General features: G+C 39.7%; 2 protein-coding genes across 5 annotated transcripts; one reads left to right on the top strand and one right to left on the bottom strand.

The window, feature by feature from the left end:
- Position 1: 1 nt before the first annotated feature.
- Positions 2-15188, top strand: LOC103971651 (calmodulin-lysine N-methyltransferase). 4 transcript variants are annotated; one of them, XR_010492358.1, is made up of 9 exons: positions 2-244; positions 447-648; positions 1151-1230; positions 2208-2268; positions 4256-4371; positions 5933-6065; positions 7002-7102; positions 8754-12609; positions 14532-15188. XR_010492358.1 is itself a non-coding variant. In XM_009385721.3 (7 exons), exons 1-7 carry the CDS (start codon positions 133-135, stop codon positions 7288-7290), a joined length of 993 nt encoding a protein of 330 aa, XP_009383996.2. In that variant the 5' UTR covers positions 2-132; the 3' UTR covers positions 7291-7512. The 4 variants fall into 4 exon arrangements, 1 of the variants encoding a protein (XP_009383996.2); XR_010492357.1 differs by having other exon boundaries at positions 8754-14156; XR_010492356.1 differs by lacking the exon at positions 14532-15188 and having other exon boundaries at positions 8754-12195; positions 12307-12832.
- On the bottom strand, positions 9994-12114 carry LOC135626514 (uncharacterized). The gene has a single exon (XM_065131884.1). It carries the CDS (start codon positions 12112-12114, stop codon positions 10219-10221), a length of 1896 nt encoding a protein of 631 aa, XP_064987956.1. The 3' UTR covers positions 9994-10218.
- Positions 15189-16649: the final 1461 nt, after the last annotated feature.

The following is a 16649-nucleotide window of genomic DNA, read 5'->3' as shown; positions in this document are numbered from 1 at the left end:
GAGCACATGGCGTGCACCGTAGCGCACGAGGAAAACAGAATAGAAGCGGAGTGAGGCAGCGAGCGCCTTCGATCGTTTCCTTGTTCGCTTTCTAAGTCATCGAAGAACCGTTTCTTTGAGATCAATAGCCGAATGGATAAAGGTGGGATGGACGCGGCGCCTCCTCCTCCTCCTCGATCCCCTGCATCTCTCAGGTGGTCGATCCTCCGCAAGTCGCTCCTCCGTCGTCCCTCCGCCGCACCAGGTTTTGCACCCAACATAAAACCCTCTTTTTCTAGTTTGGAGTCGTCCGGGTTCGATGCCAAACTTCCATCACTGTGATCATCCAAATTTACCGGAATTTGACATTAGGTTTTTTGCCTTTTCTTTTACTTGGTGATCACAACGATTCCTGATTTCTCTCATCAAAGTTATGACTAGCTTTAATCCGCTAAAGTGGGACGCAGATGAGCCCTCGGAAGTGAACACCAAGAACGTATCCAGGAAAAGAGGTGGTGGCTTTAACCTGATCCCGTGTCACCCGGTTGACGATAGCGATTCAGTGGAAGTCGTAGAAGCTACCCTGCGGGCGAAATATCTCGTCGGTCCACGTGATGTCTGCACACGCTACAAATTACCTTTGGAGAATGGTCCTGGACTTGTTATGATGTAAGTACTTCATCTGTAAGATCATTGTAATTGTTGCTGTCAGTGGCTTTCTATGGGGGTAATATCTCAGCTTAATTAACTCGTTCGATATCTTTGCCCTCATCTCGGCCGTTTCATTTGTTCTCTACCAACAGCGATTTCTTTTTCCTAACATGATTGCTGAAGCTAACAAATGGCTTCAGTTCCTGAGCAGCTCACTTGATAAAGAATGTAAACTCATACGAAGCATCTTTGTCTATGTAATTCTTCTGATAAAGAATCAATTAGTACGTGGGTTGTGAATGTTGATATCTGCAAATTTAACCTGATCGTGTCACATCATTTTGTTCATATGATGATCTCACTTGGTCACTTTTAATATTTGTTTATTTGGCATTATCGGTTTACAAATGTCTTACTAATATGATTGTTCTTGTGTAAATTTCCAGTTTATTTCATCAGCATAACATTTCTATGTGTCAAATATTGTGCGACAACTGCTCTCTTTTTGATTCTTTTTCAGCCAAAGAATGGAGGATTGTGTTGACCTAAATGATTTTGAGATCTCCACTAGATTTGATATCGACACCACGGGGTTAGTTTGTAAGTTATTTTGAACCCTCATCAGAAATGCTGACTACTTGTTTTTTCAGGGCAAGATTTGATCTCTTCTGTTGGATTTAGCATTTTCCATATGGTTTTATGGATATCAGAACATTCTTTTCTTAATTATTAAGTATCATAGGAACAATTTTGAGATTACTTCTCGTGTTTAATCTTTATATGTTTTGGTCAAATTTTCCTCTCATTTTTTGGTTATACATTTTTGCTTGATTTTTCGAAGGTTTTTGGATATATATATATGTATGCCTACAGACAAAATAATGAATGTATTTTATATATATATATATATATTCAATATGTATGCATTTGGTTTATCAGAATAAGGCATTCTTGAAATTCTTTGGACGAGTAACAAGTTGCAATCGGTAGAATCTATCTCTGGGTGCCAAACCTCTGGAGCATGTCATAGAAATGAAATATTGACCTTCCCAAAATTCTTAGATCTTCAATCTATTAAATTTATCAACTCATCTATTTTTTTAACACATATTTAAATCCAAGAAATTAGATTATTCTTTTTGACAGCAATTATATGCTTTATCTTTGAATAAAATAACTACTAAGCCATTCAAATAGCATTAGATATTCTTTATGGAGCTTTAAAAGGGTGGGTCTAAACTTTTGTATTTTGTCTCAGAGAGGAATCCCTGCTATTTCTGCATTTACTTCATGTGCTACTTATATATTTTCATATTACTTCACGTGATGGCATTTGAGTCTATTGTTAATACAGTGAACCTTAAAATTAGACAAAGTAACTATTGCTCATATGTAAGTTGCAAACATGTAGAAATCCAAATTTGTTCTTTATACTTGAAGCACTAATTGTGCTGATTTTTTGAAGAAAAAAAGGGCATTTCTTCACATGTTTTCATTCTTATATTTTCAAATGTTACAAAATCATCTTCATTGTAATTTTTGTTTTAAGTCTGAATCTCCTAATATATTTTGTGTAGGTAGTTGGCCTTCAGAAGATGTCCTTGCTTATTTTTGCGTAAATCATCCTTTTATGTTCCGGTATGTTAGTCATTACTATGCTTTATGTCCCTACACAAAATGAATTATCAAAATTATTTTTCTTGTTTAGGTGATTTGCATCCCTATGCTAGAGACAAAATCACAAAAATTCCAAGATTGTACAAAACAAAAAAACTCTTTAGGTTTGAAATTCTTATTAGAGAGACATTATTATTCCTGAATCCTGATTATATCAAATTGTTCAGGATCATTTACCATGTGAGATTAAATTGTCAATACGTAGACAATGAATTGAAGTTTAGACATCGAGAACTCTTTGGGTAGACTTGTGAATTACAAACTGAAAATTTTACGCTTTGATGCTAAATGATGATTTAGTCAAAATAACTCCTTAGCTTGAGTATTTGAATTGTTGTAAACAGGAGATAACTGATGGCTTAAGGGTTTCTTATTGGCTTATTTATGGACATTGTCTATATAGTTTACTTTTTGAGTTAAAATTGATCTCGATCCAATGTTAAGGTGGAAGTTACTAGGAGTAGGAAAGTGTTGATACTTTTTTGTCTGTTTGTTTTGGGAACTCCAAGTTAATTATCTTAAATTAATTGTTGGTCTAGTTCTCCTCTATAGTACAGAGTCTCTACTTTCTCCCTATGTTATCTTATTCTATTTATGTAGCCATTGATGTTTTCCACACTGTAGGGAGTGAAAATTCATGGATCTGGGTATTGGATCTGCAGTTTAGCTATTGGGAATCATATTGATAAATATTATTCTTGATATTTTCATTTTAAAACTAAGGTTTACCCTTCAGATAAATGAAATTATATCTAAATTTGATATTAAATCATTGGAGCTTGCAAATCTGAATGTCAAACTCATTGATGACAACGGATGTAGAAAGGGATGAGCAACTCTATTATACAGTATAATAACATCCTTCGACAGATGGTTGATGAAAATTATAAACAACTTTAACAAGAAAAGGAAATGGAATTATATATTTGATAGATTTAGAAGCCAAACCTCCTAGTGGCAGGAGCCTTATGCACTAGGTTACCGTAACATATATGGTATTTTTTGTTCATGAAGTGACCATATCATGGAGGTGAATCATGAAAAGTCATCACAACTGAACCTTTGGACTGTTCTTCTGCGGGAATGAATCTGGAACTGGTTAAGAGCAAAAAATATATGCAAGTGTGACGAGTAAGACAGGAGAATGCTGTTGCTTCCAAGTGCAACTACTCTGTTATAATTTTTTAGTCAATTCCACATCTGATTTCGCTCTGCTTCGAAGTACCTTTTTGCACATGGGCACATATATCACATTGTTAGTATAACTTATCATAGAAGAAAGTAGAAATTTCCCATAAACTTGTATATGACATTAAATTTGTGTTGATCAACCATCTTTAGCTTCACCTTTGTGGTTTTGCTTGGTATAGAAACTTGCCTTCTACTTGGGGAGCATGAAGGTTGGATCATTGGCTCACTTTATCTACCAGAATGTTCTGCACAATGCAGCCTATCAAACTAGCTTGCTGTTACTAAAAGACATGAATTAGGCTTTTCTAAGTCCAAGTACTTGCATTGTGTTTTGGTCCATATAAAGGCCAGACAACACAATGAAATTTAATGTATCTGTTGTTATCTTCAGGGAGCTCATGCTGATCCTCTCCTTTCACTATGACCCAATATTTTTTCCAGTATAATGTTACTAACTAAATAGAAACTCTGATGCTATGATTGCTCTTGCATGATGAAATGACTCAAGCACTTGCCATCCATTTTCAGTGCTAAAAAATAGCTTCTCCATTAACAACACATGACTTTTCTATTAAAAGTTCATACCACTTGAACTTCTTACATATATGGTAATATAAGCAGAATAGAATATAAAATCATTGATCATGAGTTCCAACATTATACATCTAGTTACGAGGATGGAAGTATTTGTTCTTTAGCTTTCTTTGTTGTTGTTTTGTACTAACATTGATTGATGAATTCAAGTTTTGTCATCAAGGTCCAAAAGAGTGATTGAACTTGGATCAGGTTATGGGTTAGCTGGATTGGCTATTGCTGCAAGTTCAGATGCTCAAGAGGTGGTAATTTCTGATGGGAACCCAAATGTTGTTGATTGTATCCTGTTGTAGGTGTTGGCCCTGTTCTTTTATGGTCATTGTGATACTAATTGACTAATTTATCATTTATTAATACATTATGACCTTGTTTGCACTAAAAGACATCAAATCATACAATAGAACTTAATTTGGTGACAATTCCCTGTCTTCTTGAGTAAGGTTTTGTCACTTGAACTCTTGAATTTTTGACGGCTTCGTGATGATCAATGAAGCCATCTATATAAGATTTTGTTGTCTCAGCAGGTGCTATTAATGGAGACAAGACTTCTAATGCAAAGGTTCTCTAGAATCCATATATACCTTTGATAACACCAGAGAATGTAGATAATTTTGGGGCTATGATTTTAGTGATGCATTCTATTTATTGAGCTATTTACCATCATGGAGGTTTAGCTTCATTAATACAGGAAATCAATTACAAAGTAAAGCTTTTAAAAGCCAATAAATTAATTAGTTGTCTTTTGTTGCATTGGTAACAGTTTTATATGTCACATGCTTAGTTTTCTATTTCAAAATAAGAAAAAGAAAAAAAATGAAAATAAGCAGACATGTTTTGATCATGAGAAAATCAGCTAAACTTGGGTTTTTAACATATGATTTTAAAGTGAAAGTGGAACAAATAGTGTATTTTCTTTTATTTCGATTCGCTTGATTATTATTTTTTAAATAAACTTTTAAATTGATGCTTTAAACTAGAATAGATGAAAAAGTCTTTTAAATTACTGGAAATAATGTAGTTAAACTTTTGATTGAGAATTTGTTTTTCTTTTAAAAGATCATAGTTCAATGGTTTTTACTGAAAGATTGCAATCAAACTGTGTAAGGTGGTTAGCAAAGTGTCAATGATTGAGTATAGATAGAAAATTGGCTTCTAAAGCTGAAGTCGGAGGTAATCAATCTCTAGATTCTGTGTAGATTTATTGAGTAAACATATTATGATATGTTATTCATAAACATTAGTTTCTAACCTCGTACTCTATATCCATTGGTTATCATTCTTTATGAATTTTGAGGATGAAGATAAAATTTCTCACGTACTGGGCCAAATCAGACTCTTAAAGTGATTTTAAACTTTGCTGGGTTGCTCTCCAGTTTGTTGTTCTCAGACCTGGGAGTATCTCTCTTACCTTGAGCCATATAGATTTTAACCAAATTTATGGATCATATATTAGAATATTGTCATGGTTAAATTTTAGTATGTTCATAGGTTTGTATATTATTATATTATAATCTTTCAGAGTTGAAACATCAATCTGTTGAGATTTGACCAATATAGTCTGGGTGAAGCATGCTACCTGTCCATAATAAGGTAATCCATATATTACACATATAACAACTGGTGTACATTCTCTACAAATTTTAACATCGTTTCATTTTTTTTTCAGTTGGTATTGAAAATTAGCTGTTGTATCTTAAAAATTCTTTCTAACGAAAACTGCCATATGCCCTAGTAGTTAAAGAAATCTATTTTCTGATATTGTACCAAGTATTATTTAGTGATAGAATCTGAATCTAGTGCCTGCTGGTTTGAGATTTCGTTAGTATTCCTTAGCATTCAGATATTCAGCATAACATAAGTCTCAATGCTCAAGTTTTTGGAGCTACAAAAGTACAATCAATGATCTTGCATTGGAATCAGGATCTAGTTTCTGATGTGTTGAGTTCCTTTGATGTTGTTGTTGCAAGTGACTGGTATGTTTACTGATATCCTTGATGATTTTTGTTAATTTTTGTTTGATTTCTGTTATTTCTCACTGTTGTAGTTATCAAATGGAGAGAGAGAGCAAATGTTTAATCTCTATGTTAGACTAGTTTCTGAAATGTTTGTGTTTGGAATAACATTTGTTATATGTTTATTTTATAAGTGATAAATCTCTCCCTGAAACTTCTCATAGTTGCCATAATTACATTGAGGGGCAGATCTTTCGGAGAAAGATGTGTTTAGCTATTGACTGATTTATATTTTTAAAAATGATAAATCCCTCCCTGAAACTTCTCATGGTTTCCATAACAACATTGAGGGGCGGACTTTCGGAGAAAGATGTTTTTAGCTAGTGACTGATTTATATAGTGAAAGTTTGTTTTCCATGTTCATGTTCATGTTTCTTTTTCTGTATCCTATTGACTTATATTGGAAACCCTGAAATCTGCTGATACATCCGTTGCTAACTTTATCATATAGTAGAAATGAGGATTCATTCAATTCGTGGGTCCCATTTAGCAAACATCATAAACCAAGAATATATTAGAATTTATGCCAACCATAAGCTCCCAAAACCTATATGTTTCTGCTTTAAAGTTTGATTTATTGTATACCTTGAGATTTCTAGCTAACTAACTTTTCCTCAATACTTTCATTCAATTATGTCAATTCAGATGGAAGCATACAACAAAAACCAAAAACAATTTTCATGTCTCAAAGATGAAGATGGATGTTTTAATACAATACACTTTTAACATGAGCAGTACTAGATATATATGTAGTTAATGTGTACCTTAAGCTGCCTCATTTATTAACTGATCATTCTTTTATCTTTGTTCATTTGAAATTCAATTTTCTTGTTTACTAGTTAATTTTTCTTACTTATCATTTACATATGTTCTGATTCTCTTATTTGATTCTTGTAGCACTTTCTTCAAGCAATTTCACGAAAGCCTTGCGTGTACAGTCAAGTCTCTCTTGAAACGTTCAGAGGTCTCTGAAGCCATTTTTCTGAGTCCTAAGAGAGGTGATTCACTAGTCAAGTTTATAGAGAAAATCAAGGAAATTGGGTTGGATTACAAATTGCTTGAAAACTATGACACCCACGTCTGGAATATTCATCAAAAACTCCTGAAGGGCGATGACTCCACATGGGCTAACTATGACCCTGATCACTGCTACCCTCTATTGTTAAGGATGAATTTTCCTACATGAATATAAATGAAACATTCAAACAGCAAGTCAGGCATTCAAGATCATTCTTTATCATTAATGAACATAATTGATAATTGTTGAAAATATGATTTTTCACTTTTTTATTAACTTTGTTTACATAAGTTGGGATTCGGTATTGTTCGAGTTTGATAGATTGGTATTTCTTGTTAGAAGAACTGGTCCTTTAGAACTGATGACACCGGAATAGCCCTGTTTGGTAGATATTCCCAAGTTGATATTCAGCCCATGCCAATGGTTATGTATATATATTCTCTTAGTTGCATGATAACTTACTGACCAAAATAACAGGTCTTTATGAATGCTTAAAATCATTTAGGCATTGAGTACGAGCACAATGTGGCCCTCTGCTTACTTAGGGCTCTATTTATTGAACGTCCAATGTGCCTCCACACCTAAGTATCCTTCATGTAGAAGCTTGGAAAATTTTGAAGTCAAAACAGTGTTCATCCTCCATGCAGTGTGAACTATACTGACAACTTCCTGATCTAAATGACAAAATTCAAGAAATTTAATTGTATTTAGATCCAATAGACACTAGGTCTTGTTCAGTAGTGAGTTACATAGTTGTGGTTGTTTGTTATATTTATCAATTATTACTAGTTCTGTTTCTTTTTTTTCTTCTCTTGTATTGCTTAATTGCCAAGGTTATGAATTTTGAAGCTGAGTTTGTTTTGATATATTGTTGATAAATAGTTATAGGTACTTCCAACTCCTTTGTGTATTTTTACATAGCAGTCGTGAATCACATATTTATGCTTCTGGCCTAATATTCATTTCAGCAGCATCTACCTCCACAAGTCCCACACTCTATACTTGCCTTTGTCTCTAACAAGCTATAGGATGTCATCGACATGCTTGCCTAGTTGAATACAATTTTAAAGTTCCCAGACACTTTTTTTAACAAAATTTCTATGCATACTTCGTTCAAACATGCACTTCTTAAGAAGATATGTGACTTTGTGTAGTAAGTTGAACTAATATTTCATTCATGAAAATTTTGCATTTGTGTTGGATTTGGTAATTTTCAGTTTAGTTTATCTTGTTCAAAAAATTTGTTATCTAGTATTTTCTGCTTAATATACATCCACAGGTAATCACTATCACATATCATGTGTGATGAACCCCTAAACCCATTTTATCTACTCTAGCAACTAGTTTATGATAGGTGTGTCTTTAACCACAAGGCTTTTGTAGCTAAAAGCCACAACTTGTTGCAAATTACTAGTGGTAGGAGTGAATAGCCCTATACCATTTTTGCACCCGAAAACATTTGCAATGATGAATGGAACTTTTTGGTAGCTGGAAGCTTCTGTTGATGAACTAATTTTTGCTATTTTCCTTGTAAATGCTTCCATTATTTCTATTCTATTTTTGCACTAGTCTTATATCAACAGTGGGTTCATAGTTGTGGCAGTACATAACATAATTAGTATTGTTGGTAGAGTTGGATGTGCAGAGTTCTAGCACCAGGAGATAAAGTTTTGGAAAGTCGAGGACTAAACAGGCAAAGATTGGCAGACAAACCATTTCCAAGCATCATGATGCTTCAACCAGGACCAACTTCTGAGACATCCATGATGATGCAGCAATCAATAATTCCTAGGTCACTGTTCCAGACAATTAGCTCAGGGACTGAAACCTTAAACCCATAAGAATTGCTTCTGCCAGAGAAATTTCTTTTGGAACAAAAGTTGCTGCCTTTACATGGTTGGCCACATGAGAATGTGCCTTTTCCTGCACTAATATTCCCAGGACCTGGTCTTCAGTGCATGACTGGCCATTTCTATAGATTATTGTGTTACTATGGTCGTTCCAGTCTTTGTCCTTTGTCCTATTGCCTCCACCTGCTACACCACAGTAATGAGTGGCTTTCAAACACTTGGGAATCTGATGCATTCATACCAGCCATGAAGGTCAGGCAAGAACCAGATACCAGGAATTTATGTAGCCATATCTTGGAATATTGTTTGGCCTTATTAAACTATGAGAGAGAGACAGAGAGAGAACTGTTGTATCAAAGTGATTTGTCCTTTGCACCAAAAGAATCCATTCATCAATTTCTTTTACCAATTGCCACCTCAGGTTGTTTGGGCTTTTAAAGGCACAACACATTGACAAGGGGATTAATTGTAGATGAAACCAGAAAAAAAAATTGTGGCCTGATAATATATCCATGTCTAAGAATGAATCATTTTGGATTTGGGTGTCCAAGTGTCAGGTTAATTTCTTTATCATTGATTAAAATTGTGGATTTTAGAGATTTAACATTTTATGGCTTTCATAAAAATTTTCCTGTTTGATACAAAGCAACAATGTTCAGTGCTTTTACTATAAGCATCATCATCCAAAATGAGACTGGTAGATTAGAATTGGAACTGAACAATTTTGATGATCAAATAGCATTTTGCTGCATAGGAACCATCATGATGAAGACTGAATCATAAAGCAATTCATCATATTCAACTGCTGGAAAAAGAAGATTAAATGGAAAAAGAAGATTAAATTCATCATATCCTGTTTCTAAGTAAATAAAAGTAAAAATTAAATGATCAATCATTGTCAGAGACCTTTTATTCTCATTAGCCAAAAATGTCATCAGAGTTGCAATTGCTTTGGACCATAAATGGAGATATAAACTAGGAGAGATGTATCTAAATGAAGGTACAATGTACTGAAACAAGATGAGGAAAGGAGATCATTTCTAAGTTGTCTTCAGATCCCATATAGATGGGAGCCCTGGAAATAAAAATGTTTTCTATCCATAGATCATCTCTAGCATTCTCTAATGACACTACAACTGCAAATTTGTTGCTGAAACCTTAAATTTAAATCAGGGAAAAAAAAAAGCAGGAGAAATTGGATGTATACACAACATTATCTGAATGAAGCTTGGGATGTGGTTTACACCTACAGCTTTCTCATCTGGTACAGCTCCAACCTCGCCTTGGCCTCCGGCAACAGATCGTCCGCCCTCCAGTCCTGCACCAGGTGCGCTTGCTTCGATGCCCACGACAGCGTGTTGAGCACCTCGGCGTCCGCCAGCTCCTGGCTGTCGGGCACGTGCATGGCAATGTAGCACAGCAGGACCAACGCCTCGACCTGCACCTGCTCCCCCAGGTACACCAGCTGGATCAGGTGCCTCGCCCCTCCGGCCTCGATGATGGCCTGCGAGTGGTTGACGTGCAGGTAGTTCTCGGTGCACGCGAACTTGGTCAGCGCCGCCACCGCCTCGCTCATCACCGTCGCTTCCGTCTCGTCGAGCAGGCGCACCAGCGGAGCGATCACCCGGGACTCGGTCGCCCGGAACGTCCTCGACAGGCAGCCCAGGGCCGTCACGCTGGGTACCAGCAGGTCGTCGTGCTCCCCCTTCTCGACGATGTGTAAGAGCTGGTCGATGACCGCCTTGCACGCTGGCGAGTTCGGCTTGAATGCGGAGCGCCGGAGGTCGGCGTTGTGCTCGGCCACGCGGGTGATTTCCATCAGTGCCATGGCGGAATTGTGTCGAACATCTCCCGTGCCTTTCTCCAGGAGCACCGCGAAGCAGAGGAGGGCTCGGGACTCGGTGAGGTTCCTGCAGATGTCGGCGTTGCCCCTGGCGAGCTGCCACAGGGCCTTGGCTGCCATGGCCTTCATCTTGGCCTTGGTGCTCCGGTCCTCCATTTCCCTCGCCCTGTTGCCGGACCCCGACAGAGAATGCTGCTGGGGCTTCCAGGGCGCGGTTGTGCTGGTGACGCTGTTTGAGTTCAGGGCGAGTCTACTGACCTTGGCGGAGGCCACCGTGGACTGCACGACGGAGTGGAATTGATAGCTTTTGGACTGATCTTCCGGATGCGAGAGCAGACACCGGTCCTTGGCGTCGTCGAAGGAGGAATCGGACGCGGCGGCCTTGTTGGCTAGTACAACGGAGTGGATGGACATGGCCTTGGACGGCACGGAGTACTTGCTATGTTCTTGGATGGTCTCGAAGGCGAGGTGGCCGACAAGGAGGCGGACGACGTTGTTCTTAGCGAAGACGTCCTGGCACTTGGAATTGTTGGCGGCTAGCTCGGCGACGGCCCACGCGACGACGGCCTGGACCTTCATGGGCCCGTCCTTGAGGACCTTGCCGAAGGCGGAGCAGACTCCAGCGGCGACGAGGCAGTCAACGCTCTCCCGGTCGCGGCCGAGGAGGCCGAGTGCGCGGGCGGCATTCTCCTGCCCCTCCGCCTTGCCCTCCTTGAGCAGGCGGAGGAGGGGCGCGACGCCGTCCTCTTCGATGATGAGCTTGGCGAAGTGCTGGTTGTCGCGGGCGAGGGAGACGAGGGCGGCGGCCGCCTCGGATCGGGCGTCCGAGTGACCGGTGTGGAGCGTGGCGATGTTGCTCCAGATGAGGGTGAGGATGGGCTCGTTCTGGGCGATGGGGCACAGGCCGTGGAGCAGGCCGTCGTCGTCTCCAGCGGGCGCGGAGACGCGGAGGAGCCAGGAGACATCGGCCACAGAGTTGTCGATCTGGATGAACATCTTGGAGAAGGCGGCACCGGGGGTGATGCTGAAGAGGCGGTGCACGAGGACGCGGTTGCGGCAGCGGTAGACAAGGCCCAGGGCCTTATCGAGGACCTGCTCGGTGTCATCCATGATGCGGCGGGCGGGGCGCTCGTAGAGCTCGGCCCGGGCGGCCTGGCGGAGGAGGGTCGCGAGCTTGTCCGCCCGCGCCTTCAGCTCCAAGCACTCCTGCTTGTTGGTCTGGGCACTCCCAGCCGACTTGCTCACCTGATCCGCCAGCTGGATCGGCTTCGCCAGGATCTGCTTCGTCCCCTCCGCCATTTCCTCCTGCTCCCGACACTCGAGCTTGTCGTCGACGGAAGATGAAGAGGTCTCGCAGCGTCAATACACCACTCCTGATCGGTACGTACTGCTCACACCCTCCCCTGTCCCACCGGCTCTTCGGGCACCGCTTAATGGTCGGTCCCGCGTGTGGTCCCCATGAATCACTTTCCAATCACAATGCATGAGCAGGTTAACTAATGTTGGGTACGTCACCCAAAGCATCCCGATCCGATCTGATTAAATCCGGATCTGAGACAACTCAAGCTCGATCCAAATTTAATGGGTCGAATCGAAATCATCCAATTAAGATCCGGCCCGAATTCAAATTTGATCCAATAAGGAATCGACCTGATATGGTTCCACCATTTCTTGGATCCGAGACAACCCCGGTAATCATGGAAGACGGTGTCCCCGTCCCTGGTAATGTGGTCGTCGAGGCAAACACAAGCGCGCGCAAGTCACGGAGAATGGTCAACTCTCTTTTGCACTCTGGTAATCATGGCTGTTTGACCACTTGAGTTATTGGTTCTAAAGAGCATTTTAATCTTGCTTTTACGTGCCTGAAAGCCTCATTCTTCCTTTTGCATACAGCAAACAGAATACAATGACTTTTTGATCATTCTATAAGACTATATCTGGTCCGTGGTGTACTACTTCTAAACACCAAACTATTAGCCTTGTTTTAGTTGTAGATTTATGCATGTTTTGATCTCTACTTGTTATGATTCTGTATCAGTTTAATTTGCTAATTTATGTGCAATTCAAGCATGCAAGACTATAAATGGAATTTATCTTTGATGTAACATAACTCAGATTATATTTCCTTTTTCCGTTGTGCTGTTAAGGTTAAAAGAATCAGGAGTGCAGCTCCTGGAACTTTTAAGGTTAAGAGTGCACCACATCAAACAGTTGATTAATCATATACAACCGTATGACGTGATCTACTGAATTGTTATTTGTTGGATGCTATTCATGTTCTGCTAGAGGTTTGAGAAGGTTGAGAAATTGGCGGGCTTTGTAGACCATGAACAACACTTCTTAAGGTTTCAACTTTAGAAGGATGTGACGATGCTGTCGATATTTGGTTAGTGCTTAGATAATAAACAACCTAAGAACTCCAAGCAGTGCTGGCTTTAGACCATCATTTTTATATTTCACTATATATAAAAATTATTGAATATGCGCATGGTTTCAGCTTTCAATGAAGTGCAATAGGCATTGGGCTTGCATCTGGGAAGTGCACAGCCTTTGAACACCAAAGCAAATGCTTGTTTTGACCATCATGTGTATAGTAATACATGTATTCATGTGAAGCTATCAGTAAACACATGCATTGGCTAAGTTAATAATGCTCTCTGTCATACAGGTAATCTCCTATTTTCTTTAATCTAATTGCTTCTAGTATATCTTCTAGGTGCTTTGAGTGACAGCGTGACTACTATAAAGAGTCAAGGTATTTGTTGCGAGGAACAATTGTATGCCGTGGCCTCGGGGCCGACGCGGCTTGGTTCGGGTCCGGAAGGCGGGGATCTCCCTGGGGCGCTCCTCGAGCCCGCTAGGGTGGTCGTGGGCGAGGTCCGATCGGGACGGTATAGTCGTCTCTTCCAGGCAGGAACTCCTCGCCTGCGGGGCCGACGAGATCCTTTGGCTTCGCCCCTGCATAAAGGTTGGGCCGGGGTGCTCGGCCCGACCCCTCCGACGATCAAGTTAGATGGAGATGTGGAGGGGGTTTGTTTAGTGAAGAAGTCCCCCTCCCCCCTTCGTTTAGGACTCGGGGGTATTTATAAGGCAGTTTAGCGTTACCTGATGTGCCTGCCTGCGGGAGACAGGATCGTACCTCTGATGGCGTCTGACATTGCCATTGACGTTGCGTGGAGAATCGAGCTGCCGCAGGGTATGGGCGAGCTTCGGTCGTCGTCCTCTGCCTCGGTCAAGCGCGCGGGGTCAGACAACGATGAAGTCATTGTCTGAGGGCAGATGACATCAGCACATGTCGAGTCAGCATTATTGTCCTCCTTTTCGGGCAGAGTGGCACCCAGGTGAGGCCGACGTCGTGACACATCATGTCGCCATTATTACCCTTATCAGTATTTAAGATGTTTATATATCACCCATGCAAGTCCACAGTAAGGTTATGCCTGTACTCGTCACTTTTTTCCCTGTGCTTATATCATTAGCTGGCACTGGACTAGTGATACCATACTCTACTGCTCTGGACATATGCTTGCTTGTTATATCTTTCCCTTGAAAAACATGGCCAAAACCTGAGCAAAGAAAATTTAGTATGGTTCTTCTGATTTTGTTATCTTAGTTTTTAAGTCATTGTTCTGTTCAACAGTTACCTCTATTTGTCTTTCTTATATATGGTTTTGGCTGAATGAGTTATTTGATTTTAAAATATGTCTTTCTTGTAGGTCATGTTATTCATGATTTCTGGAGAATATTACTTTAGTAAACTGATAGCAGGAGAGCAATTTCTTCAGTTGCTTTTGTCTCCTCCCAGTATTCTATTTGTCAAATTGCTGATGGTTGACAACTGAAGCACATAAATAATAGAAATGAACCCGGGGGTCTATATACACACCTTACCTTTATATTTGCATAGAGACGGTTTCCGAGATTTGAATTTGAGTTATTCATGGTTTTTGGAGAACATCACATTTGATGATTTTAATTCTTTTCTGATTCTTTTCATTCAATTATATATTGTCAAAGTGTGTTATGTTGTGATGATACAGTTAGATGTTTTGACTACCTGATGCCTGTGTTTGCAGATACCTGTGAACATGGCAGAGTTGTGGGTTTCCACTTTCAATGCTTCCCAGTTTATGCTTCCAATCCTCTAAACAATCCTCTTTATATATGCTAATATGATGGACTTTACATCCAAATGTTTTTTTGTCCAGGGAAGAATAATGAGAAGAGGGAAGCAAAGGATAAGTTGGATTCTTGCAATCTCAAAAGACTGATAAAGAGGAAAAAGAACAGGGAAATCCTTTCAACTTGGTTAATTTTCAGTTGTTAAGTCAGTCATTCTTAATTAGGAATAAATCTGTTCTCTCTTTTTTTTTTAGCTTCTATTCTCTTAAATCATAATTTGATGTTAGCTAGCTTAGTTAGTAAAAATTTAGGCATTGATAGTAAGATTTTGAGAACAAATCCATTTTCATCATTTACATTTGCATAAAAAATCATCCCATGCATCAGTACATAAAGTTTTCACCAATATAAGATTGAGGAATATGATACTACTACTTTAAACCAAAAAGATATTGGTGAGTCATATAGGTAAAAAATAGATAGGATATATGTTTCCAAATTATCTTATAAACTTTCATCCTACTTAAATCCCAAACCAAATCTGATTCACTACTTAATACATGAATCTAATTCCAGTATCTACTTTGCTAGTTGAGGTGTTAAAGTAGATTAGTATGCAACCATAAAAAGATTTTATCTTATATTATTGTTTTTTTTCCAAAAGGAAAAAAATCTATTAAGTTTTCACAGCTCTGACAAATGACTAGTCAAGTCATTTTGGAGAGTTACATACATACAAAGCTTGGGGGATTTGATCTGCCATATTATATTCTCCAAAGCAATGCATGATAATAATCGAATTAAAATGCACTAGCAGTTGCTTAATCTCTGCTATTAAGTGTTCAACAAGCCAAGAAGATTGTGTATCAGATCGTTTCAATTCTGCCAAAGTTAAGAGAGTCTGTCTCAATTTGAATGTGTGTGAAACCTTTATCGATCGAGGTGATTCATCTGATAGAGACTTCAAATATGCTGCACACCAAATTTCTTGACGATCTCTAATAATGAAACCAGCTCTAAAGGTGTTACTCAGTGATGGGGCATATTTTGCTTCCAATCACTATTCACAATCACATCAGCATCAAAATTAACATACTGGACCGTACATCCCCGGTCAACGTCGTTTCGCAAAGGTCGGACGACACCAATTGAGTATAGTGCCATCTCACAAAGATCGGGACAGCGCTGACCGAGTACCGTGCCATCCCGCAAAAGTTGAGATAGCGCCGATCAAGTACCGTGTCGTCTCGTAAAAGTCGGGACGACGTCGACCGAGTATAGCGCCATCCTGTAAAGACCAGGTTGGCACCAACCAAATACAACATCGTCCTGCAAAGATCGGGGCGACACCGACCAAGTACAATATCATCCCATAAAGGTCGGGACGGCACCGAGTACAACGCCACCGCACAACATCATGACACCGAGGACGCCCAACATCCGCCCCAAGAGTAAGTTCGCCGCCCGAAGGGTCGGTAATAATAAATATGATAGGTACGACTGGTCCCCTGGTGGAGGGGTAAAAACCCATCACAGGGCCGATAATAGATGGTCTTTTGCTCATTTTCCACCCCATGTTAACTAGATCTTCAAAGGGGTCGAAATCGGGAGCCCCCTTCTCGACCCTGACCTGTGTGCAAGGATCGGAGATAGAGAGGCAAGCAGCTCGCCAAGGAGAGCTTCACGACTTAGAAGCCAAAGCCAAAGCCCGA

Source organism: Musa acuminata, chromosome BXJ2-11 (assembly GCF_036884655.1).
Source record: "Musa acuminata AAA Group cultivar baxijiao chromosome BXJ2-11, Cavendish_Baxijiao_AAA, whole genome shotgun sequence".
In the NCBI taxonomy this organism is placed as follows: Eukaryota; Viridiplantae; Streptophyta; class Magnoliopsida; order Zingiberales; family Musaceae; genus Musa; species Musa acuminata.
This window is presented reverse-complemented; position numbering and strand designations above follow the sequence as displayed.

Excerpts from the sequence above, each read along its gene's own strand:
- LOC103971651 (XM_009385721.3), top strand. The coding sequence starts at position 133 with ATGGATAAAGGTGGGATGGACGCGGCGCCTCCTCCTCCTCCTCGATCC. Across the intron at positions 2,269-4,255 it reads AATCATCCTTTTATGTTCCG|GTCCAAAAGAGTGATTGAAC; the intron begins GTATGTTAGTCA and ends TTTGTCATCAAG. Across the intron at positions 4,372-5,932 it reads GAACCCAAATGTTGTTGATT|ATATTCAGCATAACATAAGT; the intron begins GTATCCTGTTGT and ends CTTAGCATTCAG.
- LOC135626514 (XM_065131884.1), bottom strand. The coding sequence starts at position 12,114 with ATGGCGGAGGGGACGAAGCAGATCCTGGCGAAGCCGATCCAGCTGGCG.